Source organism: Raphanus sativus, chromosome 6 (assembly GCF_000801105.2).
Source record: "Raphanus sativus cultivar WK10039 chromosome 6, ASM80110v3, whole genome shotgun sequence".
NCBI lineage: Eukaryota > Viridiplantae > Streptophyta > Magnoliopsida > Brassicales > Brassicaceae > Raphanus > Raphanus sativus.
The window spans coordinates 39119849-39144946 of record NC_079516.1 but is presented as its reverse complement, the minus strand read 5'-3'; the positions used below and the strand labels follow the sequence as shown (position 1 = coordinate 39144946).

Sequence of the window (25098 nt, the reverse complement as noted above, 5' to 3'; positions counted from 1 at the left end):
TCCATTTTTATAGAGAAGACAATTGTTATACTTCTTCCTGCTTATAGAAATATCTTTTTTTTTAATTAACATCATATCTTTTTTTTAATTAACATCATATCTTCTTACATAATTTATTAATTTGTATTGTCTAGTTGTTATTTTTTTCAATTATTATGTTTATGAAAAGATGTGGAGAATTTGCTTATGATTATAGATTGAATAAAATGTGGATAATTTGCTTATGGTTATAGATTTTCTTCCAAATACATGCACTACAGTTTATAGATTTCAAATTCATTTCTAAAATCTAATGTTATAAACAGTGTTTTTAAAACTGAACTGACCCGATTGTTGGACCGGGTTCGACCATGAATCGGTTATATAATCGGATTGGGTCTAACGAATGGTTCGACAATGAACCGGTCGTTTAGCCGGTTTAGATCTCAAAATTATTAAACTAGTAAAAATCACTAAATTATCAAAAATCTATAAACCATCTATATAAACATAAAACTAGTTTATATTTATAAAGTTTTATGTTTAAAATTAATTTATATTTTAATTATGTATCATATTTACAAGCGTTACTTTTAAATTAATATACTAAAAATCTATTAAACCAAATTATTAAATCAAATTTAATCCAGTCGAACTATATTGAAACATGACCCAAAAAAATTTCGGTTCATCTTACTGTCCGATTTTAAAAACACTGATTATAACTTATAGGTCAAACCCTCAGGTTTATATCTCAATCTTTTGAGTTAAGAGAATATAACATTTTAATTTACATACCAACAAAAATAATAAACAAACAATACAAATTAATAGCAACTAAACATAAGATTGTGTGTCAAAATGATTTTAAAACTTCACATTTCATTTTTATCATTCATATATATAATAGTCCAAACTATGAAAATTGAAATAAAAAATATCAAATACATATTTATATATGGAAAAAGTATCAGAGAGTCGCTTGAACAAATACATACCATAAGATTTAAATGTTTGATTACCGTTATAACTGATGACCTAAATAGTGTAAATATTAAGGAATAATTAGAAATTTGTTGTTCCTATTAATTTCCTTAGGTCATTATTTAGAGCTACGACTTTAGTTATTTAAATTTATCGTATAATAAAAATTTAAAAATTTAAAAATTTCATGTTTTGGTCATCTATGCTTATATAACACTCATATGGTATTATAGGTAGGCTTTGTATCTTTTTGGGGGCATTGTTCACGTGTATGTTTAAACTTGCATTTTCCTATGAAAATTTGAAAAACATATATCTTTACCAAACTTTTTCTTTAACATCTACCCTTTTTAGTCAAGTGGTATACATTCTTATATTCTTTTTGATAGGAGTTACATGGACTGTCAGTAGGAGATACATTTATAATAATTGTTAGAATTTTAAAAGTATATAATTATTGGCTAATGGATTCTAACATTTTTATGAAATTAAGTATTATTGGTTTCATAATTTTTTAATAATATATAGAATCAATTGTTGTTAAAAGAACTAGGTTTTAAAAAAATTTAATTCTGTCAAAATCTAGTGTTATTGGGGTTTTGGTTCATAACATTTTAACTTATAAAATAAGACTTTCAAAATATTGTATATACATTCACAATTCTCAAAATCATTGTAGTATAAGAGTTTTATAGATGTTTTAGAATATTCAAAACAATGACGGTACTTAAAAAAGGAAAAATATATAGAGGTTGATTGTTTATGATTTTAAAACAGTTTTTGGGTTTTGTTTTTAGAAAACTAACTTTTTAACAATCAAGATTTTGAGAAAATAGATTCCCTAAATATAGAGAAATTAGATTTTGAGATTAAATACCTTTTCAAGCAAAAACTAAAATTTGTTTTTTTTTTGTTTTCCAAAATTGTAACGCGAGTTTTACATAAATTATTGATTTTCCAAAAAACTAATATATACATTGATGGACTTTTTGGCAACCAACATTATTATTTATGTGCTTTTTGTAGTACAAAATCGACATATACACAAAACCCACATACATCAAGAAAAGTTCATCAATGTTCAATCATTATATTATTCGATCAACATTGGCTTTCCAAAAGACAGGACTTGGATTCACCCCCTGTGGTGAACATTTAAATTCACCACTTGATTTATGACCAATTAAAATGACACGTGGATAATTAAATAAAAAGTATTAAATATATTTAAAAATATCTAAAAAGGAATAATGTCAATTCTAAATCCTAAATCTTAACTTCTAAACCCTAAAAATTAATTGCTAAATCCAAACCTTATACCCTAAACTCAAATCCTAAACCCTAAACCCAATCTTAGATTTTAAAGCCAAACCGTAAACCTTAAATCTAAACCCTAGATCCAAATGCTAGACCCTAAATCTAAACCGTATACCCTAAAACCAAATTCTAAACCCTAAACCCAAACCGTAAACCCCGAAAAATTACTACGTAATTTTGTCTAGTTTAGTGATAGCACCCCGAAGTAGGTATGGTTTGGGTTTAGGGTTTAAGATTTGGGTTTAGAGTATACAGTTTGGGTTTAGGATATATGATTTGGGTTTAGGGTATAGAGTTTAGATTTAGGGTTCACGGTTTGGGTTTAGAGTTTAAAATTTGAGTTTAGAGTATACGGTTTGAGTTTAGGATCTAGCATTTGGATATAGGATTTGAATTTTGGGTATAGGATTTAGGTTTAGGGTTTAGGATTTGAGTTTAGGGTATAAGATTTGGATTTAGAAATTAATGTTTAGGGTTTCGAAATTAAGATTTCGGATTTAGAATTGACATTATTCTTTTTAACCATTTTTTAATATATTTAATATTTTTTATTTAAGTATTCACATGTTACTTTGATTGGTTATAAATCAAGTGGTGAATTTAAAGGTTCACCTTAGAGGGTGAACCCAAGTCATGTCCCTTTCCAAAAACCAAAACTCATATGGTTGTATATTTATGTATTAATATATTAAAAATTAATAAGAAAAATGAAAGTGATAAAATATTTAGTATTCGCCATCACTAAAATTAAATAATAAGTTTTACATCTAAACATAATATAAAAATATTAAAATTCTTATAGTAAAGAACAAATTAACGTGATTGTTTATTTTAAAATTCAAAACAAACTAATCTACATATTTTATTGATAATATACTGATAATTATTTTTTTATTTATTGATTCAGTGATGTCATATTTATTAAAAATATTTTACTTAGAAATCATATTTAAGAAAACAATAATTAGATAAACAAAAAATCAAATATGGAAGAACCAAATATTTACAGGAAAATCAAATAACTAATATCTAAAAATCAAAATAATGCCATCAAGAAACTACTATCCGAAAACATATTGCCAATGTATTATACAATTACTACTCTGTAATTAAATTTTTATTTAAGAATTTAGCTATTAATTTGTATGTTTTAATTATATAAACTTTATGCATTTTTATCATTTAAAATATAATTATTTTAAGTTCTGTTAATATAAAATCTAATTATTCATTGTCTACAATTAAATATACTTTAAAAATCCAGATATTAATATTTATTTTGTAAAACTGGAATTTCATAAAATTTATTAATTATTATCATATTTTATAAATATTTAATCTTATAATATTTTATAAAATATAATTAAATTTTATTTAGTGTTTTTAAGTTTAATTTAGTTATATATTCACCCATAGATATAAAATTAAATGTAGTTATACATGTAGCTAGTCGTTTTTATTTCATAAAAGTTTGTTTTTTTGTTGTTTATTTTTAAAATAAATTTTAATATAGAATAATTTATTTTTATTGATAAAACTTATTTTTTAATTAAAACTTTTATTTATTAATTCTTTATTTTACTTTGGAAACAAATACCAAAATCTATATTCACCATTTAAGCTTTTCAAAAAACCCAAATCTACTGCAAAATCAAAAACCAAAAATTAAAAACCAAAATCTAAAAACTAAAAACCAAAAGCCAAAAACTAAAATCTAAAAACTAACTAAACAATCATCACCGTAATACAATATAATTAGTTTCTCATTATCTAGTTAGTTATTCTATTTTTGTTGTAATCAAAAGTATATAAAACTATAATGTTCTTATTGAATAATAAAGTTATCTGATTATCTAGTTAGTTATTCTATTTCTATTGCAATCGAAGTTATATAAAAATATAATGTCTCATTGCATAATAAATTACATTACTTTGTCTTATACGGCCATAATTTTTTCGTAAAATAATATTACAACTTTCAGAAATTTATTTTAACTATGAGACATCGTTAATTATAACTAATCTTCCATTAACATTTATATGGTATTAGGTTTTTTTATATATAATGGCTACTTTGTTAGATACATTATGATTATGATTAACAATATGTTTCCTTTTAAATCTATATATCCTTCGTTTTAGCGATTTATTATTTATATATAGCAACATTTATAAAATTGTTATAGATAGCAAATCGATATTGTTTTTTTATATACTGGACATAGGAAACTCTCATGTCACGTTAACCATATATCTTCAATCCATTAGCGAACATCTCATATGTACAAAATTTTAATGTATATTAAAAGAAAAAAATTGTTGTACAAAATGAAATATCAATATCTCATATACATATGCAAAAGATTCAAAACTATGCTAAAACTGATTCATATCAAGGAATTTTTTGTTGTCTCAAACATTATAAACACATATTGTGAAAATTGAAGATCTACGATTAATGTGATGTTTTCTTTCAACCTTTCTATAAACTGGAATTGAAGATCTATGGTTAATGTGATCTTCGTTCATCTTTTCTATAAACTACTGAAAATTAGGTTTATATAATGGATGAACTCGAAGTAAAAAGATAAAATCTGAAGATTATATTTGTACCTTCATTAATAAAAGTATAAACACATAAACTTCATGATTCGGCCTTCTAACTCGTGGATGGGATGTTTGCAAAGCTTCTCAACTCACCACTAAACCACAACATGAACTTTGTTATATTTGGTATAAAAGATATTAAAGATATATTTGTAAAAAAGTTTTTTTAACTATATATTTTTTTAAATGATGTCATTTATGTTTTATATTTTTTCTAATAATTCTTTAAATCCAAGTATTCTGCACGCATCTAGTAAAATTTGAAACACGATTTCTAACGAGAGAACTAATATACTAAAAACGTTCATAAGACAAAAAATTTAAAACTTTAACAACTCTAATAGAAAAGCTACTATAATAGTAATATTCAAAATAGAATAATATGTTGAAAAGAAAATTTTACGGTGAATTAAAAAGGATAAATCTTCTAAATAGACTCAAAAATGTTTTTATGATTAAAAGAACACATAATAATGAAAAGAAGTTTTGTAAAAGGCATTTGTATCCCTATTATATATAAAAAATATTAAAATAAATAATCAAAAGATATTTTTTATTTGCGAAAATATTTGTTTTTTGTTTTGTTTTTGAAACATTTCTATCACTTGTTTTTTGAAAATTTTAAACGATAAATATGATTCGGTAAGATACTTAATTTTCACATTCATATATTAGGAAAATGGTTAAAACATTTTGAAATTCATTTTCAAAAATATTTTAAAATCATTAACCTAAATCTTAAATACTAAACTCTAATCCTTAAATTCTAAACCTAACTCCCTTCCACGCTCCAACTAAAATTTAAATCATAAATCTAGAAGAAAATATATTTTCTACCTATTATTTAATGAAACTTATTTTGCTCATTTTGACTGTAAAAAATTACTTATATAAAAAAAATTCTAATGCTATCTTCAGGTATTTCATATTTCTCAATTAAAAATGACATGAATTTATTACGTCAACTGCAAACATACCCGACCCGTCTTGATAAGTAATCCTCTCTTGCGCGCAACCAACAACCCAAAAAAGAAGAAAGATTGTTATCGTCTCCGGCCAAGAAGAAACCGATCATAAAAATGAAGGATTACTCCAAAATCGGCGATAAATCGACGATGCAGAGAACAATACGGCGACTGGAAGGTACCGCCATGGGCTCCACAGTCTTCGATCTCAAACCCGGCGTCGGCATCGGACCTTTCTATATCGGTATTGCGATTTCTCTCAAAATTTCTTTAGTTTTGGAACTTGCAGTTAGAGTCTATCATCGTTATCGGACTTGGAAGATGACAGTCGATTCGCGATCGGCGATTGCGTGCCGTTTTTTTTTAAATATTCTTTGATTACGTGGATCATGAGAACACTGTTCAGCCTCCGATCAGTTTGACGGACGATGGTGTTGTTGTTTCAGGAATGCCAATTAGTGAAGCGTTTGGGAAGATAGAGCAGAATCCTAACGTATATGATGTTGTTCATGTCAAATACTACGACGAGGTTTGAGACTCTGCTTCATCACACTGCTTCTTGATTTTTTGTGTGTTGGATTTTCTATGATTCTTTTGGCTTTGGCGCAGGATCCTCTGAAGCTTGATGTTGTTATTAGCTTTCCGGATCATGGCTTTCATCTTCGATTTGATCCCTGGTCTCAGGTACTTTTTTACTAGACAATGTTGTGGTTCATCAAACCATCTACACTGCTTTTCCAATCTATATTGTGTTTGAACTATTCAAGAATGGGAACCCATTCTGGTGTTATTTGACTAAGGACAAGTTCAGTTTGTTCTTTAAAACTACACTCTAGTTTAGTTATTGTTCTTCCAAATTTTGTTTGCAGAGGTTACGCCTTGTTGAGATATATGATGTCAAGCGGCTCCAGATGCGTTACGGCAATTCTACGGTTGGGTGAGTTAAAATTTGTAAAACTTTGGTGGTGTAGTTTACTCTTGTAATGACTGTCCTTTTCTTGTACTTCAGGGGTCCATCGACTCTGGCTACGTTTGTGGCTGTTTATGCACTTTTTGGACCGACCTTTCCTGGGGTTTATGATAAAGAAAGAGGGGTTTATGCTCTCTTCTACCCGGTGAGCAATTGATTACAATTTTCAACGATGATTATGACTCTTTTTTTTTTTCCTGTCAATCTTTATCAATTTTGAACGATGGCAGGGGTTATCTTTCGAGTTTCCAATTCCCGACCAGTACACAGACTGCTGCCATGATGGAGAAGGTATGGACTTCTCCTGATTCCTCAAGAGAAATTCTGTTGTTGTTTTTTTAACTCTTTGTCTTGTTACCTGACTTATCTCTTTCTTCTACAAAGTGGCGCTACCGTTAGAGTTTCCAGATGGCACCACACCAGTTACATGCCGGGTCTCTATATATGACAAATCAAGCGACAAAAAAGTTGGTGTAGGAAAACTGATGGATAGAGCTTCTGTCCCTCCTTTGTCTCCTGGCAGCCTTTATATGGAAGAGGTTCACGTTAAGGTGTGGATTATCTTCATTTACTGTGGGTTAACATCTCTTATCAACCATGATTAGCAGTAAGCCACCTCCTAACTCTTCGCATGACTTCATTACATATCTATGCAGCTTGGGAAGGAACTATACTTTACTGTTGGAGGCCAGCATATGCCTTTTGGGGCATCACCACAGGTAAAGTTAGTGCTTGTCTTATTGTACCTTTTTTCGGAACCCATCATTTCGTGCTCCGTGCAGGATTTATGGACTGAACTAGGACGACCATGTGGGATCCACCCAAAGCAGGTGAGCCTCCATAAACTTGTTTCGCTAACAGCTGCTTACATTAGCTTCTCTTGCTATCTTACCTGCCTTATCTGTCACAGTTCAATTCCCATTTGGACATTTGAATTTGTGCGTCTAAAATTCTACTTTGCTTTCCAGGTAGATCAAATGGTTATTCATTCCGCGTCAGATCTACGACCAAAAACGACTCTTTGTGGTGATTACTTCTACAACTATTTTACTCGTGGTTTCGACATCCTGTTTGACGGCGAGGTAGGCAATTCGTCAAAATGAGTTAGTATGTTCGTATTTTTTCTACCCATGACTCCCTCTACCTCTTTTACAGACTCACAAGGCTAAAAAGTTTGTTCTTCACACCAACTATCCTGGTCATGCTGATTTCAACTCATACATAAAGTGCAACTTTGTGATCTCTGGTACGTGAAGCAAATGATAGCAGCTTAATTATCCTTTACAGATGTGTGTCGTGTCTTAGTTTTCAACAACTATGCTTTATTTCTGCTTTCAGTTGGAGAGGGTGAGGCAGAAGCAAACAGAGGTGGAAACAAGATCACTCCAAGCACAAACTGGGAGCAGGTTAAGGTAAACTGGTTTCAGACCGAAGTTGTACACGCATAACATGAAAATGATAGGAAGCTAGCTAGTCTATGTTAAGCCTCGACCAATTTCCCCAGAAACTTTTTTTAATGTTGTAAAATCTTTACCAATCGCTTTGATTGTGGATCTCGGAAGAATCTTGTATCAATGTAGAATTTTCAGCATGGGAATAATACTGCTAACAAATGAGTAAGACATTTGTGATGAAACCTTTGCTTTCACACCTTATAGGAAATACTCGGGGAGTGTGGGCCAGCAGCTATTCAGACACAGGGCTTAGTTAGCAACCCATTTGGATCGACATACGTGTATGGCTACAAAGATGTTGCTTTTGAGGTGAAGCATTTTCTAGTAACCTTGTTCAGAGTAGTTGTGATCCTTGTGTAGATTGTCAAACGAAGCTTTAAAGTTGGGTTAATATTTGCAGGTGATGAAGAACGGTCATATAGCCACCATAACTCTGTTCCAGTCATGATGCGCGTCAACCGTCGAGGTATGGCCTTTTGCTAAATCTTCATTTATGTTCAATTTTTCTGTAGACATATGTTTTGGAAGTATTCATGTGCTTCACACTGTGTTGTATACTGCTGAACGAAAAACTGCTCTCACATCATGTGAATGATCAATCTATTTGTATTTGTAGGGGGGCGCATTTGTGCTTTGGCTGGAGATGCTATCTTCTACAACAAGAACTCTGTAAATCTCTTAACGGCAAAAAAGCTGCATGCTATCGATGTTACCCAAAAACTTTTAAAATGTCTGGAAAAATTGATGTACAGTTTGTTTAGTTCCTCTGTGGATATTATTTTCATTGATTCAGACCTTTATGATTACAAACATCCTTTTACTTTGATGAATAATATAAGCTTTGTATTCAGCTGAAAAAGTAATATAGTATTCGATTAAAAATGAAAAAAGCTCCGTCGCCGGGACTCGAACCCGGGTCTCTCGGGTGAGAGCCGAGTATCCTAACCAGCTAGACTACGACGGAATGTTGTTAACCATATTTGAAAGTATATAAAGAACGACATATATTTCTTGTGCAGTCTGTTGCGAGCAGCGAAAAAGAAAAAAAGGTTTTCTGAAATTGTTTTCTGCTTTAAGTTTATAGCATTAAGAACTGGCTTGAAGTTGAACTTATAAGTATCAAAGCCTCGTCGGATGTTTGGTTCCAGTTTTTTTTTTTTTGAATTTTAGGGATTGAACTTGTGCTGTGAAGGAAAGCTCCGGTGGTCTTCTTTGCCAGAGATGTTGACTGCGTCCGGGCTAACCGTAACCCCACCCAGGTTTCACTTTCGCTGGCGTTCAGATAATTCTGGTACATCTCAGAGAAGCTCTCAGGCTTTTACTCTTATTCCCAAACCGAATCGTCGAGATGCATCAAGCTTGTCATGTTCTTCAAAGGTACGTAGTTTTGGTTGATTAAGCATGTAACTACTTCTTTCTCATGGTTTTATCTCTTAATAGGTTTTTCTCGGGCTTGTTTGGCACTTACTATCAATGCAATATGATCGCTTGATTACTTAGATAACATTACATCAGTTTATATACAACAAGAGGAAGACGTAGCTCTAGGTTAAACTATATTTACTGAGCTTTCTATATATGATTCTGCAGAATATTATGAGAGTGATGCAGAGGATCACTGAGTGATACGATGTATCCTTGATATGCCCCCTCAAGATGGATGAGACTTTGTCACTCCAATCTTGTTGCAGAGTTCAATGTAGCGCAGTCGATGGAGCGGCTTAGTGAGAGCGTCTGCAAGTTGATCTTTGGTGTTAACATGGGAGACACGAAGCATACGTTTTTGAATCTGTCCTCGGATGAAGTGGTAGTCGAGTGCTACATGTTTCATCCTAGAGTGAAATACAGGATTTGCACAAAGAAACGTAGCTCCAAGGTTATCACAGTAGATGACCGGGATGTCTGGTATAGGAACATGCAGTTCAGATAGCAGGTTGCAGATCCATCGTATCTCTGCTGAAGCATTGGCTACTGACCTGTACTCAGCTTCTGTTGAAGAGCGTGCCACACCACTCTGTTTTCTTGAGCTCCAAGAGATGGGGTTGCGTCCTAAGTAGACAATATAGGCATTTGTGGAGACGTAGTCATCCCGGTCTCCTGCCCAGTCAGCGTCTGAGAACCCATGAAGAGATAGCTGGTTGTTGGCATGGAAGTATATACCATGTGTCGGAGTACCAGCGAGATACCTGAGTATCCTCTTTGCTGCCTGCCAGTGTTGATCAGTAGGAGAATGCATGTACTGCGAGAGTTTGTTGACGGCGAAGGCAATGTCAAGTCTTGTGAACTGAAGATACTGAAGGCCACCAACCAGTTGCCGATACTTTGTAGGTTCTGACATAGGTGTACCTCCGGTCAATGTAAGTTTATCAGTGGCTGACATTGGTGTGCTCACTGGTTTGGCGTCAACCATGTTGTGTTTGTGAAGCAGATCGAGAATATACTTCTTTTGGCTAAGGTGGAGACCTTTTGATGTCCTGTATGCTTCGATGCCCAAGAAGTAATTCAAGTCTTCCGGATCTTTGATTGAGAACCGTTGAGCCAGTTGGTGCAGTAAACTTTGAATGAGAGCTTTGTTGTTACCCGTGATTAGGATGTCGTCAACATACACTAGGAGATAGACGAGGTCACTGCCCTTGTTGAGAACAAACATTGACGCATCCGCAAGGCTGTTCTGGAACCCGAGTTGTATGAGGAAGGCTTTGAGTTCGAGATACCAGGCCCTAGGTGCCTGTTTGAGGCCATATATGGCTTTCCGGAGCCGGCAGACGTAGTCTGGGTGATCTTTGTCCGTGAAACCCGGTGGCTGCTCCATGTAAACTTCATCTTCTAGGGTGCCTTGTAGAAAGGCATTGTTGACATCTAACTGCTGAATCGGCCATCCGCGAGTGACTGCAATATCAATCACTGTTCTGATAGTTGTGGATTTGATCACTGGACTGAACGTGGCGGTGTAGTCGAGTCCGTATTGCTGGTTGTATCCCTTCGCCACTAGGCGAGACTTAGGCCTGCGAAAGATACCGTTAGCAAAATATTTATTTTTGTAGAGCCAGCGACAACCTACAACATTGTGATTGGCGGGGCGAGGTACAAGGTCAAACGTCTGATTGCGCGCAAAAGCATCAAGTTCGTCGGACATTGAGCCTCTCCATATTTTGTCTTTCAGCGCCTGGTTCACCGTCCTGGGTTCAGGGGTAACTGTTCTGGTGAGGGTTGCGGACAAGTTAAGTTTTGACTTGGGTTTAGAGATGTTGTTCTTGCGTCGGGTCTGCATCGGGTGAAGGTTTTGTTGGGAAAGATTTTGGTCGATAGGTGGAGCGGAGGAAGAAGATGAGTTGTGGGTAGTCTGGGCTGGGTTATTAATTGGGTTAGGAATGTTTTGGGCTTGATGAGGGATTTCGGGTTGGATTGTAGGTGAGCTTTGGTTTAAGACAGATTGGGCCTGAGTTGGTGGGCTTGGGTTGACATTTGGAATTGGGTCTGGATTTGCTTGATTTCTGTCGTATGTGGACTCAAGTGTTGGAGTCGACGAAGTTTGCTCTGTCGTGTCGGTGTTGACGCTCTCCGTTGCAATCTCCGGTGAAGACGCTGCACTATGAGTTCCCGTTGGCGGCGGTGATGATCTATTGAGTGGCGGCTGGATAGGGACGGTTGAGGCTGTGGGAAACGGTGGTGATGGTTGAGGTTCAGTGGGTTTGGGTATCGAAGAGAGACGACCAAAGGGGTAAACTTTCTCATCGAAAGTTACATGTCTGGAGACAAAGATTCTTCCGGTTGAGGGTTGAAGACACATATAAGCGCTTTGGGTAAGGGAGTAACCAAGAAGAACACATGGGATTGATTTGTTCTCGAGCTTGTTGGTGTTGTAGGGACGAAGCCATGGGTAGCAGAGACAGCCGAATGTTCGGAGCTTCGTGTAGTTCGGAGTTTCTCCAAAGAGTTTCTGATATGGAGGTTCCATGGACAGCACGGGTGTTGGCAATCGATTGATTAGATAGACTGCGTTGGCAAATGCATAGGTCCAGTAATGCGTTGGGATCGCCGCGTGTGTAAGCAAGGTGAGACCCGTTTCAACTATATGCCGGTGTTTACGTTCAGATATTCCGTTGTGTTCGGGTGTATGTGGAGGTGTCGTTAGGTGAGAGATACCGGCTTCAGCGAGAAGGGACCGTAGTGCGATGAACTCACCGCCGTTGTCCGAGTACAAGGTGCCTATTTTCTCTCGAAACTTGTTTTCCACTAGGGCTTTGAAGAGGATAAAGGTTTCTTTTACTTGGCTTTTGGTTTTGAGGGGATAGAACCACACATATCGTGTGTAGTGGTCCACAAGGATCAGGTAGTATTTGTAGTTGTCGATGGATATTTGTGGGGAGGTCCAAACATCCGTAAATATATAATGAAGGGGGCGAGTGGAGACAATTGTGTTTTTAGAAAAAGGAAGTTTGTGTGCTTTATTGATAGGACAATCTGGACATAAGGAGTTTTGTGAAAGAGATTGTAAAACAGGTAAAGAAGAAGTAGAAACAATGCGATTTAAGATAACAGAGGAGGGGTGTCCTAGACGGTAATGCCAGTCTTCTAAGGTTGGTTTTGTGGAGGCGGAGGTGAAGAAGGTAGAGATGGGTTTGGATGAAGCTGGCCACTCATATAGATCACCTTTAGTTTTGCCGTGGAGTAACGGGGCCCCCGAGTGTAGATCCTTCACCTGAAATCGATTGGGAAAGAATTCAACAGAGACACGATTAGCATTACACAAGCGGTATATGGAGATAAGATTTTTATGTATTTGTGGGACACAAAGAACACTGTTTAAGTGAAGAGGGCGAGAGTTAGAGGGTAACGAAAGTGAACCAGTGTGACTGATTTGAAGACCGGAGCCATCACCGATGAGAACAGTGTCATCGCCTTGATACAGTTGATGCAGTGCCAAGTTGTTGAGGTCGCTTGTAAGGTGATGCGTCGCACCACTGTCCATGATCCAGTTATTGGCAGCTTGTTGGGTGTTGATTGCAACATTGGCTCGAGGTTGCCATGGTGGATAGGACTGGGTCTCAGACGCGTTGCTGCTCTTGTTTGTGGCTAGCTGATTGCAGCGTCGGGCACTGTGACCGTAGGTGCCACAAAGCTGGCACTTTCCTTGATATCCCTTCGACATCCTGTTGTCTTTAGGGTTGTTGTAGCGACTGTTCTGGTTGCCCCTGTTCCAAGCCTGATTGGGGCGTGAGTAGTTTTGTGTCTGAGAAGGGCGGTTGTGCTGTTGAGCAATGGCTGGATTGGCGGTAATGGGTGGGAGCTGTAGCGATGAAGAGGCAGTTAAGAGTTTGGCCTCTTTGTTGAGGAGTTTTTCATGGATTTCAGTGACAGTTGGTGTAGTGTCACGACCTTCTAGTTGATCAATCACAGACTTGTACTCCTCAGGTAATCCAGCAAGAATATATTCAACTTGATCTTCAATCTCAATGGGTTTTCCTAAGAGCGCCAGTTGATCGAAACGGGTGGTGTATCCTTGCACATATTCATCAATAGTCTTGGTGCCTTTCACCCATTGTTTGATTTGGAGTCTCAGTTGCTGTATGTGGCCACGGCTCGGTTTAGCATACGTATTGGCGAGTGTGCTCCAGATGTCAGCAGCAGTGCGGGCGGTGGAGACGATCGGCTGAACGGTGACTGTGATTGCTCCAATCAATCCGCTGAAGATGAGACGATCCTGGCGCCTCCAGAGTGTGTAGTCTGGATTGGGACTTTGTACGCCATCGGTGGTTAGGGTTGCAGGCGGGGGTGCGACAGACCCATCAAGGTGATCGCTGAGATCGTAGCCGTCAAGGAGGACTCGAACTTGCAGGCTCCACATCATATAGTTGGTGGAGGAGAGTTTTGTGACATTGTTCATGTTCACATTAAGGAGAGTTTGTGCAGAGGTATCAATGGTTTCTGCAGATGTGGTTGACATAGTGAAAGAGAAGAGGAGATCGAGAGCGGCAGAAAAGAAAAAAAAAAAAAAAAAAAAAAGGTTTAAGAGATAGCCTGCTCTGATACCATATCAATGCAATATGATCGCTTGATTACTTAGATAACATTACATCAGTTTATATACAACAAGAGGAAGACGTAGCTCTAGGTTAAACTATATTTACTGAGCTTTCTATATATGATTCTGCAGAATATTATGAGAGTGATGCAGAGGATCACTGAGTGATACGATGTATCCTTGATACTTACTACACAAAGAAACAGTGCTATGGTTGCCCCCCGTGCCATGAGTTCTTCCTCCTTTGGTGATATAGCTGACGATTCAACTGGTATACTTCAGATTGCTTTCTAGTTGAACTTGTTGTCAGTAATTGAAGCCAAAATGATTAATTAATGTTCCTGGCTACTACTTATTCCATAGGTTCAGTTGTGTTTCCTCGGATCAATCTCAAAGATCCATACAAGCGGCTTGGGATAAGCCGGATGGCCTCAGTCCTCAGAGGACGAGATTCAAGGAGCGAGGAACTTTCTCATTCACAAGTACGCTGCTCACAAACCCACGCTATCGAATCAGCTCATGACAAGATTATCATGCACAAGTTCCATCAGAGAAAGCACCCAAAGTTCGACTTAACCAAGAAGGTCCGGGAATTGAGACAGTCCAAAGCTGTCAACTTTTTCTTCGACAGATTCCAAACTCCTGCCACTGCTTTCCTCGTCAAAACGGCAGTCACCTTTGCAGTTCTCGGTGCTCTCACGGTGATAGCTACGTTTTACTTCATCCACCAGAGGTGAAGAAGAAGAAGCTCTGGTCTTTCCTTTACGGGTAACAATAATCGCAAAAGCCTTTGCTAACCTTCTTGATTTTTGGATTAGCAACTCTGAACATTGTGATGAAACAGGAGTGGATCTTTCATCTTCTCGTGGCTGATTGGGACCTTCTTGATGGTATCTGTGATCCCGCCCTTCATCAAAGGACCAAGAGGTTTTGAAGTCATGTCTTCGCTCTTAAGCTATGTTTTGCTCTGGGTGTCTTCCAGCTACCTTAGGTACTAGCATTCTCTCTCTAGCTCTTTTCTTAACTTCTTATCTCAAATATGTGAAAACACACACACACACACAAAAAAAAGAGATATTGCATTATCTTCATGTGGCATAGAGAAAAGAGTTTTCTTTTTCTTCTTGGAGCTCGTTATTTAGCTTGAGACTTCACTGTTGCCGGCGGCTACTTCATTCATTTTCTTTATAGATAAAATTGATTATAATGTGTTAAGTTGGATTAGAATATATTAAGTTTTGTATGAATTTAGTTTAGAAATAGACAAATATTTGGTAATGAGTATATTAACTTATGTTCATTGGACAAAGTGACATTTTGGCACATTCTCTAGAAAATGGTAATTATGTTTAGGCATCTCAAACCAACTTACTAACATATGCATCAACAACATATGACTCACTTGTACTATCCTTCTTGGATCATTTTGTACTTGGTACTCTATGTTAACTTTTATAGTTTCCATGTGACATTCCTAACATAATCCTTTAGACGTTTTGATTAGTATAAATAATTCGTATGCTTTTTCTGTTTGGACTAAAGTTACTTGTATGTTCAAGAGTTGGAGATATAAAGTTTTGTGGTATCTTAAGATGATACTTTTACACTTTACGTTTAATTACTTTTATCTTTTGGACGGTATTTGCGCATTGGATTACTTGTATTTAAATCTCATCATGTGCTCTGCTTTTATATTATTAAAGTGAACTAAAAGCAATTTCTTTGTGTTGTTGTGATGTACCATTGAAGATTGAAATAATGTGTGTTCATAAAATAGGTGGTTAGGCCACTGATGTGATTTATCAACCTATAACTGATAATAGATCCAACATTGATTACTAAATTGTTCCTATGTTATCTTCTTCAAATCAAAATCAAGGTTGTATAAATGTGAAATTATTATTTTGAGGAATATAATAAAGATATTGTAGAAGAAGATTTATTATTATTTCCTGAAATTTCTGGATAATCAAACTGAGCCACACATTTTCATTTGTTGCCATATACATTCTTAACGACAATTGATGAGGGATTTGAATTTTACAACTGGTTGGCAGATTTTGCTTATTATTTACTTTTTCTGATTCATTTTAGATAAATGTTTAACGTTAATACACACAATAAGAAAGTACTAATTTTATAATATTAATATTAATTACACAAAATATAATTAAAAAAATTATTCAATCAATAAAAGACAAATGCAATGCTATGTAATTAGTCACAAATATCAAATGACATTAAATATCTATCTAAAATAATGGAAATATCATTTATTTTGCAATAAAACATTTTCTTTAAACATTAAATGGAGTAATAATCTTTGACAAATTGTATGATTTGTCAGCAACAAGACAATAAACTCTAGAAGAACCATTTAACCAAAAAATCTACAGTACTTAAAAGAATAATAATAATTAAAAAATAGCTGCTTATATTTGTAATGCTTGTTCTGTCTTTAGGCGCGCTAATCTATAATTAGCAAAATATCCTAAATCCACCAATGCTGACAATGGGAAAAGCCAATTTAACAGCAACGCAATTCCGATTAATTCTTTTTCTTTTCTTTGTTTTTGAATTACCTGATTTATCGCTCTAACGAGCGAAATAGGTCTACCGAAGAAGAATCTCTGTTGCATTTTTTCCCATCTCCTCCTCCTTCGTCGTGTACAACCGTACTGCTCTGAATCGTTCATATGTTGAGCTGTTGTTTTGTGTCTTGGTTTCTTATTGGGAGGGTAAGATGAGGGAAGGAAGGTGAGGGGATGAAGATGGCTACAGGAGAGGATCAGATGCAAGGATCTAGCGGGAGGGAAGAAAAGATTTTTGTTTCTGTTCGTCTGAGGCCATTAAGCGTTAGAGAAAGGGTAAGGAACGATGTGGCGGATTGGGAGTGTATCAATGATGAAACGGTCATTTACAGGAGCCATCTTTCCCTTTCCGAGCGTTCCATGTACCCCACTGCCTACACCTTTGGTAAGACCTTGCTTTTTAAATCATTGCACCTTCTTTTATCAAATATAATCATTTTATTTTGCTATGCCCTCTAGACAGAGTCTTTGGCCCTGAGTGTTGTACCAAGGATGTGTATGATCAAGGCGCGAAGGATGTCGCTCTCTCTGTTGTTAGTGGGGTTCATGGTAAGCCATGCCTGGTACTGCTCTCTACTCTTTAATTATCTTACTGTGTCTAATCTTGTATACACGTTTTCAACTGGTTTCAGCTAGTGTCTTTGCATATGGACAAACAAGCAGTGGAAAGACATACACTATGAGTGGAATTACTGATTACGCCTTGGCCGATATATATGACTACATTGACAAGGTGAAGTTAACTTAATTTATGATAGACTTCATACTAATCTATTCACTAACTTTCGTCTTTTTCAACTGCGTGTTTCTGCAGCACAAGGAAAGAGAATTCGTTCTGAAATTCTCAGCTATGGAAATCTATAATGAATCTGTAAGAGACCTCTTGAGCACAGACATTAGTCCACTCAGACTTCTAGATGATCCCGAGGTAAAAGTTGACAAACAAACAACTTAAATAATTTATGCATATACTCATTTTGCTGGTCATTTGTTTTTTTTTTTTTGACAGAAAGGGACAGTTGTTGAGAAACTCACTGAGGAAACTCTGCGGGACTGGAATCATTTTAAGGAGCTTTTATCAATCTGTATAGGTATTGATTTTGGAAGAAATCGTTATGTACATTAATACTTTTATTGTTTGCCATCAATTTGACTAGGATCATCGAATCTTTTTGCAGCTCAACGACAAATTGGAGAGACAGCTTTAAATGAAGTTAGTTCCCGCTCCCATCAGATTCTGAGATTGGTAAGGGCTTTTTCTGTTTTACATTAAAGATTCATTCAACGCTTTTTGTGGACCTTATTTTCTACCTTTTACAGACGGTCGAAAGCACAGCACGTGAATATTTGGCGAATGGAAAATTTAGTACACTCACAGCTACAGTGGTATGTAGTTTGAATTTTCCCGTCTCATAAGTTGTCCTGTTGAAAAAAAAAAAGAGGAATAAGTTTCATAGGTTAGCTAATTATCCTGCAGAATTTTATTGATCTTGCGGGAAGCGAGCGTGCGTCTCAATCATTATCAGCTGGCACAAGGTTGAAAGAAGGTGGTCATATAAACCGAAGTTTACTAACACTAGGAACTGTCATTCGAAAGCTAAGGTTAGCCTGTACTGTGACACCTTAGTCTACTCTTTATTCTTCGAGTTTTTAATTAATTAAATTCCCTTTCTTTAATGATTGATGAGCTGCTCTTTATTGTCTTTGATAGTTGAGTTCTCCAGCTGAAACATGTGAATATCGTTACCTAGTTGTGCCAAATTATTAGCAGCTGCTATTAATATGTGTGCTTTCGTTTTTTACATTACTAAATTATATCTCGCTAGTTTAATGCAGTAAAGAAAAAACAGGGCACATTCCATTCAGAGATTCAAAGCTGACACGCATACTTCAGACGTCGTTGGGAGGAAACGCCAGAACCGCAATAATCTGCACCCTGAGTCCTGCGGGAATCCACGTCGAGCAATCAAGAAACACACTGTTATTCGCAAGCTGTGCAAAGGAGGTGGCAACAAATGCACAGGTGAACGTCGTCATGTCTGATAAAGTTCTGGTTAAACATTTACAAAGGGAGTTGGCTAAACTGGAGAGTGAGTTGAAAAGCCCTCGTCAAGCTCTTGTTGTGTCTGACACAACTGCATTACTGATGGAGAAGGACCTTCAGATTGAAAAGGTACCCACGTTTATCTTCGGTCAATCAACCTATCAAGATACAGTATCTTAGAACCAGTTGAAATATAATTTCTTGAAACGACCATCATTATTATTATCCATTAACTCTAAAAACTTCACGCTCTTACATTATTTACAGCTAAATAAAGAGGTGTTCCAGCTAGCACAGCTATTAGAGCGGGCTTACTCTCGGATTGAGGATCTCCAACAAGTTACTGGAGAAGCAGCACCAAGAAAAGAGATATTATTATCAACAGACTCAGAACATCCAAATGTACGTCATTTTTGAATATTTACCGAATCAACTGTTTGTATTTATTTATAACCCCCGTGTTTGGTATTTTATTGTACAGGTGGTAGTTGGACATCAATACCCGAAGCTGCGGGTGCGAAGTTCATGGGAATCTCTAAATATAACACCAGAAAGCCCTGCTCATCCGTCTAGTAGGATTTCCCCACAATCAACCGAGCACGAGAATGTCTTCCAGCTTTCAGACTTTAGGATAGAATCTGGTGCTGCTGGTACAACTAGCCCACCGGGGAAATTCACTAAAGTTCCACTTAATAATATTCGTGAGGCAGAAAGTAAAAACGAACCGCACATTCACAAGGGGGAACCTGTAGATCAGTCTTGTTGTGTTCAGGAGGAGAGAATTGAGGAACCAAGTGAGGTGGATTCTGAAGATACTTGTACGGAACTTCGATGCATAGAAACAGAGCCAAACATGCTTCCGGTATGTGTACAAGATTCAAAGAACATAAGACCACCAACGGAAACTGAAGAAGAAGAAGAAGTAAAGGAAGTTAGTGCTGTCTTTATCCAACCAAAAGAAAAAAGTGAACCGACTAAAGTCTCTTCAGGTTTTGTTCTGTCACTAACTGACAAATCAATTCCCCTCATAAGAGACCATACAAATCCAGATTCTGCCACTATGTCTCCTGAAAAGCCTTATGATTGGCATCTTGAGAAGGATGTAAGAAACATGGAGCATACTGGAAGCCAAAGCTGCGGAACAAGCTTTGTGTCGAGTTCTTCCTCTGCTTTGTACGAGTATGAGAGAGATGCCGACACACCACCAAGATGGTATCTGAAAGAAAGCAACCTGAAACCGTCTAACATCAAGAGGCCGCCAATACCAAAGCATTTTGGCCAGATGAGCATGCCAGCAACTTGGTTGGAGAAAAAGAGAAAGTCATCACTGAATAATAGCTCACATGTGTCTTCCTCTAGCGCTCCTGTTTTTGAGCGTCAGAGAAGTGGCAGAGCTTTGGAAGGTGAAGAGACTGCTCCTCAAAGGGACAAGCGAATCATTCATTTATCGGTTAGTTTTTTACTATATATATAAACCTTTGCTTTTTGCTTACCTATACTTGATATCGACATTATCAAATACGGCAGATGGAGGAAATAGAAGAGAAGTTTTTGGCGCTGAGATCACCAAAGAGTTTCAAGGACGCAGCAGTGGACCCCATACAAGACTATTTAACTTCGCCATTGAACTGGTCGATGGAGTTCAACAGACTAGAGATGGAGATAATAGAGCTGTGGCATGCTTGCAACGTGTCCATGGCACACAGAAGTTACTTCTTCCTTCTCTTCAGAGGAGATCAGAAAGATTGCTTGTACATGGAAGTAGAACTCCGTAGGCTCAAGTACATCAGAGAAACCTTTACCAACAATAACAAAACTATTGAAAACGGACGCACGCTTACACCAATGTCCAGGTACCATCTTATTTCACATAAACCACCTCCCTCACCTTTCTTTGAAAATGTATTTTTTTATTAAACTGTTTTGGGGGAACAGCTTGAGGGCGTTGAACAGGGAGAGGTACAAGCTGAGTCAGATGATGCAGAAGAAACTGAGCAAAGAAGAGAGAGAGAACCTGTTCTTGAGATGGGGAATTGCGCTGAACACAAAGCACAGGAGGCTTCAGCTGGCGCACCGTCTATGGTCAGAGAACAAAGACATGGAACATGTCCGAGAGAGCGCCTCTGTTGTGGGGAAGCTGATGGGGTTCGTTGACATGGATTTGGCGTCAAAGGAGATGTATGGCCTCAACTTCTCTATTAAACCCCGTCCCAAGAAATCCAGCCTGTGGAAACGGAGCGTTTTGTCGCTCTCCATACTGTAATGCAGAGTACTGAATTGAAAATGGTGTGTGTAAGCTTCTGTGAGAAGTACAGTCGCGTTATGTAAATTTTGATTTGGCTCTGAGACCGAGAGTCAACGATCTCAAATGTTTTTTTCAAAATGCTAATTCGCCAAAATTTCGTTGATATTTTTTCATGATGTGTTTTAATTGTTTACTTAAGAGTAGGCTGATAAGTTGTGAAGATCGGCTTTCTCTGGGATCATCCCTATGCCCAGTATTAAGTTAGTCACTAAGCCAACGAGCTTTTTTTGACACAGGTTTGGGCCAAGGACAAAAATATGCTCTCCAAAGGAACCACATATAGATGTAGTATGTCCGAGTGACTTACAACTGAGCATTATCATTGCAATTATCATGTAGACAGTATTTACAGAAAACAATATACAACTACTACAAGTCATAGTTGAGCAAACCTTTTCTATGTCAAAATGAGCTCTGTGTGTAAGATTAAGAGCCAGTTCTAAAGGAAAATTAAAAGAGACAATTTTGTTTGATGAAACATTTGGGAGATACAAAGACTAGAGAGAACAGAGAATGTCCTTCCTTTAACCCTCCTTCCATATAAAACGACAAGAAACAAACAAAACAAACCATTTAAAAGCAAAAATAAATTTATAGAAAATTTTTAGAACATTTTTATAGAAGAAGAGATTCCCTCAATCAGAATCAAGGTTGCTGCTGAGCATCCATGTAACCAGCATCAACAAGCACTTTCTCCCTCTTAGCAAGCGCAAGATCTTCATCAACCATCATCTTCACCAGCTTCTCAAACCCCACTTTGGGTTTCCACCCCAACACTTCCTTCGCCTTGCTCGCATCCCCTTTCAAGTTATCAACCTCAGACGGCCTGAAGTACCTCTTATCAATCTCCACGTGTTCCTTCCAGTCAAGCCCCAAGTACCCGAACGAAACCTCGAGAAACTCCTCAACGGTATGCGACTCCTCCGTGGCCACGACGTAATCATCCGCCTTCTCCTGCTGCAGCATCATCCACATTGCCTCCACGTAGTCCCCCGCGAACCCCCAGTCCCTCGACGCCTTGAGGTTCCCGAGAAACAGCTTCCTCTGCAGTCCAACCTTGATCCTCCCCAAGGCTCTCGTGATCTTCCTCGTCACGAAGTTCTCCCCGCGCCGGGGAGACTCGTGGTTGAACAAGATCCCGTTGCACGCGAAAAGACCGTAGGCCTCGCGGTAGTTAACAGTGTACCAATGCGCGGCGACTTTGGACGCCGCGTAGGGGGACCTGGGGTGGAACGGCGTCGTTTCTGACTGCGGAGGCGGGGTGGCTCCAAACATCTCGGAGGACCCCGCCTGGTAGTACTTGACGGCGCGTCCGCTGTCAGCGGAGTGGGATCTGACGGCCTCGAGAAGGCGGAGGGCGCCGGTGGCGACGACGTCGGCGGTGTAGTCGGGGATCTCGAAGGAGACGGCGACGTGGGACTGGGCGGCGAGGTTGTAGACCTCGTCGGGCTTGATGACGTCGATCCAGCGGCGGAGGGAGGAGGCGTCGGAGAGATCGGCGTAGTGGAGCTTCATCAGGGCCTTGTCGACGTTGTGCGGGTCGATGTAGATGTGGTTGATCCGCTGCGTGTTGAAATTCGACGATCGGCGGATCAGGCCGTGGACTTCGTAGCCTTTCGAGAGGAGGAGCTCCGTCAGGTACGATCCGTCTTGGCCGGTTATTCCGGTCACCAGTGCTATCTTCCTCGGCGTTTCCGCAGCGGAATCGGATCTCGGCTGCTCGTTGTTTTCAGACGCCATTGTGCTGAGATCTGGGATTTGATCCGAGGCACAACACGTCTGCAAAGCTCTGTAATGATAATTTGGGCTTTCAGTTTAGTTCGTTTAAATAAAGACATTGTCGGAGATCAGAGGTTGAAGACGGGAGGGGTGTTACGGTCATTTGATTGTTATGGTCAATCAGTTATGGTTTGTATTTTTTTATTTGATTTAATTGCTGTCTGATGAGATTTGTTTCCATAGTTAAGAATCCTAGCACGTTACTGGTTTTACGTGTTTTTTTTCCTGGTCAAACCAGTGAATGTTCTCATATCGAATTTTTTTTTGTTCTGATATAGAATTACGTTTGGTAAACTTTATGCAATTTTGTTAGAGAATATTGATAAGTACTAAAACGTTACTATAGGGAAATAGTCAAAAAGGAACAGAATAACATAATGTACTATCGTAAAAATAAGTAAACAATCTTTCAAATTTGGTCGGTTTGCAATTTAGTATTGGTACATTTTTAAAAATACCATAAATAAAGAAAGTCTTATCAAGAATTAGAGGAGGGAGGAAGATAGAACTTTTTTGTTGAAAAGTAAAGAAAAGAAACTTCTTGGGTCGTAGACAAAGAAGAAAACAAAATTCAGTAGAAAAAGAATAAAGAAATCGAAATATGTTTTTCTTTGTGAAATCAATGGTTATGATTGGTTCGACTGTGATTTTAAAAATTTAGTTGTACGAATTTAGCTATAGTTAAATTGGTTGTAGCTGTAAAGTAGTTATTTGTAGATTTTTTTTGCAGAGATTTTTGTTATAATTAAATTTGTTGTAGTTGTAAATTATAGACTGTAGATACTTTAAAATAAAATATGTCAAATATGTAATATATATATATATAATAGTTAATTTTTATTAACTAAATAATTTACATTAATATCTATTTATAAATTATAAAAGTTTATTGTTATTTAAAATATGATATGTAAATAATAACAATGTTATTTAAAATATTTCAATAATTTTAAAAACACCCAAAATTAAATTAAATATTTGAAGATGATTTAGTTATGATTATCTAATTTATTTCATATTATAGACAATTTTTTTTTATTTTACAGATTTTACGGCCTATAAAAAAGGTTAGGTTTTATATGTAAAGTACTTAAGAAAAAATTATATGTTATATAATTTTAAATTTTCATTCTGCTTATTATCATAATAAATATTTAAAGATGTTTTAATTATGATTATCTAATTTATTTGATATTATAGATAATTTTTTTTATTTTACAGATTCTACAACCTATAAAAGAAAGCTTTAGATTTTATACCTAAAGTACTTAAGAAAAAAATTTGCTTTCATTTTTTGGTGTAGCTTTAAAAATAAAGATAAAGCAAGATTGGTTAAAAATTATAGAAACTTGATGTAGGCTTTAACTACTAAAAATAAAGCTACAACATGATTGATAAAATTTGGTAATTTAAAAATAAATAAAACTAAATCAAAGAAATAAAGTCCAACCAATCACCCACAATATATTTCATATTATATATGATACAACTAGGTCATTTTTACGTGCGTGTAAATCTTTGTAAATTTAATACATTATAATTAATTAATATTTACTTTTGGATTCGAATCAGTTTTAAATTTAAATGTATAATCTATAATATTCTGATTTTGACGAAAAATTGCATTTTACCGTTTTTGGAGGGAAATTGCGTTTTCGGTTTGACGGGAAATTGTGTTTTTCTAGTTTTGGCGAGAAATTACGTTTTCGGTTTTGGCGGGAAATTGTTTTTCCGAGTTTGGTGGAAAATGTGTTTTTGTGATAATTTTTTAATTAAAAACTAAATGGGTTAAAGCTGACACAATCCAATAGACCTATTTAACTTATTAACCTATTAACATGTTAATCCATTAACTTGTTAACTCATTAACTCATTGGATCAAAAATAAACAATTCATTTTGGTTAATGGATCAATTTGGGTTGGATCAACTCGTGGGTCATGACCCATTTTGACACCTTTAATATATATTAATAATATTATATTTTTTTAATTATACATAGAATTTTGGATATATTATATCTTGTCAGTATGGTTTTTTTGGATCAACAAGACAACAATCGATTTGTTTATCACTTGA

The 25098-nt window shown here is 36.4% G+C and overlaps 4 protein-coding genes and 1 non-coding gene across 5 annotated transcripts; 3 read left to right on the top strand and 2 right to left on the bottom strand.

The window, feature by feature from the left end:
* Positions 1 to 5881: 5881 nt before the first annotated feature.
* LOC108806606 (PHAF1 protein At3g51130) lies at positions 5882 to 9135 on the top strand. The gene is made up of 15 exons (XM_018578762.2): positions 5882 to 6096; positions 6299 to 6381; positions 6462 to 6536; positions 6722 to 6789; positions 6862 to 6967; positions 7053 to 7113; positions 7207 to 7373; positions 7479 to 7541; positions 7605 to 7652; positions 7791 to 7904; positions 7978 to 8068; positions 8161 to 8234; positions 8481 to 8585; positions 8677 to 8742; positions 8893 to 9135. Exons 1-14 carry the CDS (start codon positions 5967 to 5969, stop codon positions 8722 to 8724), a joined length of 1233 nt encoding a protein of 410 aa, XP_018434264.1. The 5' UTR covers positions 5882 to 5966; the 3' UTR covers positions 8725 to 8742; positions 8893 to 9135.
* Positions 9136 to 9167: 32 nt separating this feature from the next.
* Positions 9168 to 9240, bottom strand: TRNAE-CUC (transfer RNA glutamic acid (anticodon CUC)). Its single transcript has one exon. It is a non-coding gene; the product is annotated as a tRNA-Glu (tRNA).
* A 5200-nt stretch (positions 9241 to 14440) lies between these two features.
* Positions 14441 to 21350, top strand: LOC108812416 (kinesin-like protein KIN-7G). The gene is made up of 16 exons (XM_018584670.2): positions 14441 to 14572; positions 14665 to 15069; positions 15146 to 15292; positions 17045 to 17277; positions 17352 to 17441; positions 17525 to 17625; positions 17707 to 17820; positions 17902 to 17983; positions 18071 to 18138; positions 18213 to 18278; positions 18370 to 18494; positions 18729 to 19065; positions 19204 to 19338; positions 19418 to 20386; positions 20464 to 20789; positions 20872 to 21350. The coding sequence occupies exons 4-16, from the start codon at positions 17067 to 17069 to the stop codon at positions 21197 to 21199; spliced, it is 2952 nt and encodes a 983-aa protein (XP_018440172.1). The 5' UTR covers positions 14441 to 14572; positions 14665 to 15069; positions 15146 to 15292; positions 17045 to 17066; the 3' UTR covers positions 21200 to 21350.
* On the top strand, positions 14512 to 15299 carry LOC130495821 (protein CHAPERONE-LIKE PROTEIN OF POR1, chloroplastic-like). The gene is made up of 3 exons (XM_056987353.1): positions 14512 to 14572; positions 14665 to 15034; positions 15146 to 15299. Exons 1-3 carry the CDS (start codon positions 14512 to 14514, stop codon positions 15297 to 15299), a joined length of 585 nt encoding a protein of 194 aa, XP_056843333.1.
* Positions 21351 to 21691: 341 nt separating the features above from the next.
* On the bottom strand, positions 21692 to 23061 carry LOC108812417 (GDP-mannose 4,6 dehydratase 2). Its single transcript, XM_018584671.2, has one exon. It carries the CDS (start codon positions 22979 to 22981, stop codon positions 21887 to 21889), a length of 1095 nt encoding a protein of 364 aa, XP_018440173.1. The 5' UTR covers positions 22982 to 23061; the 3' UTR covers positions 21692 to 21886.
* Positions 23062 to 25098: the final 2037 nt, after the last annotated feature.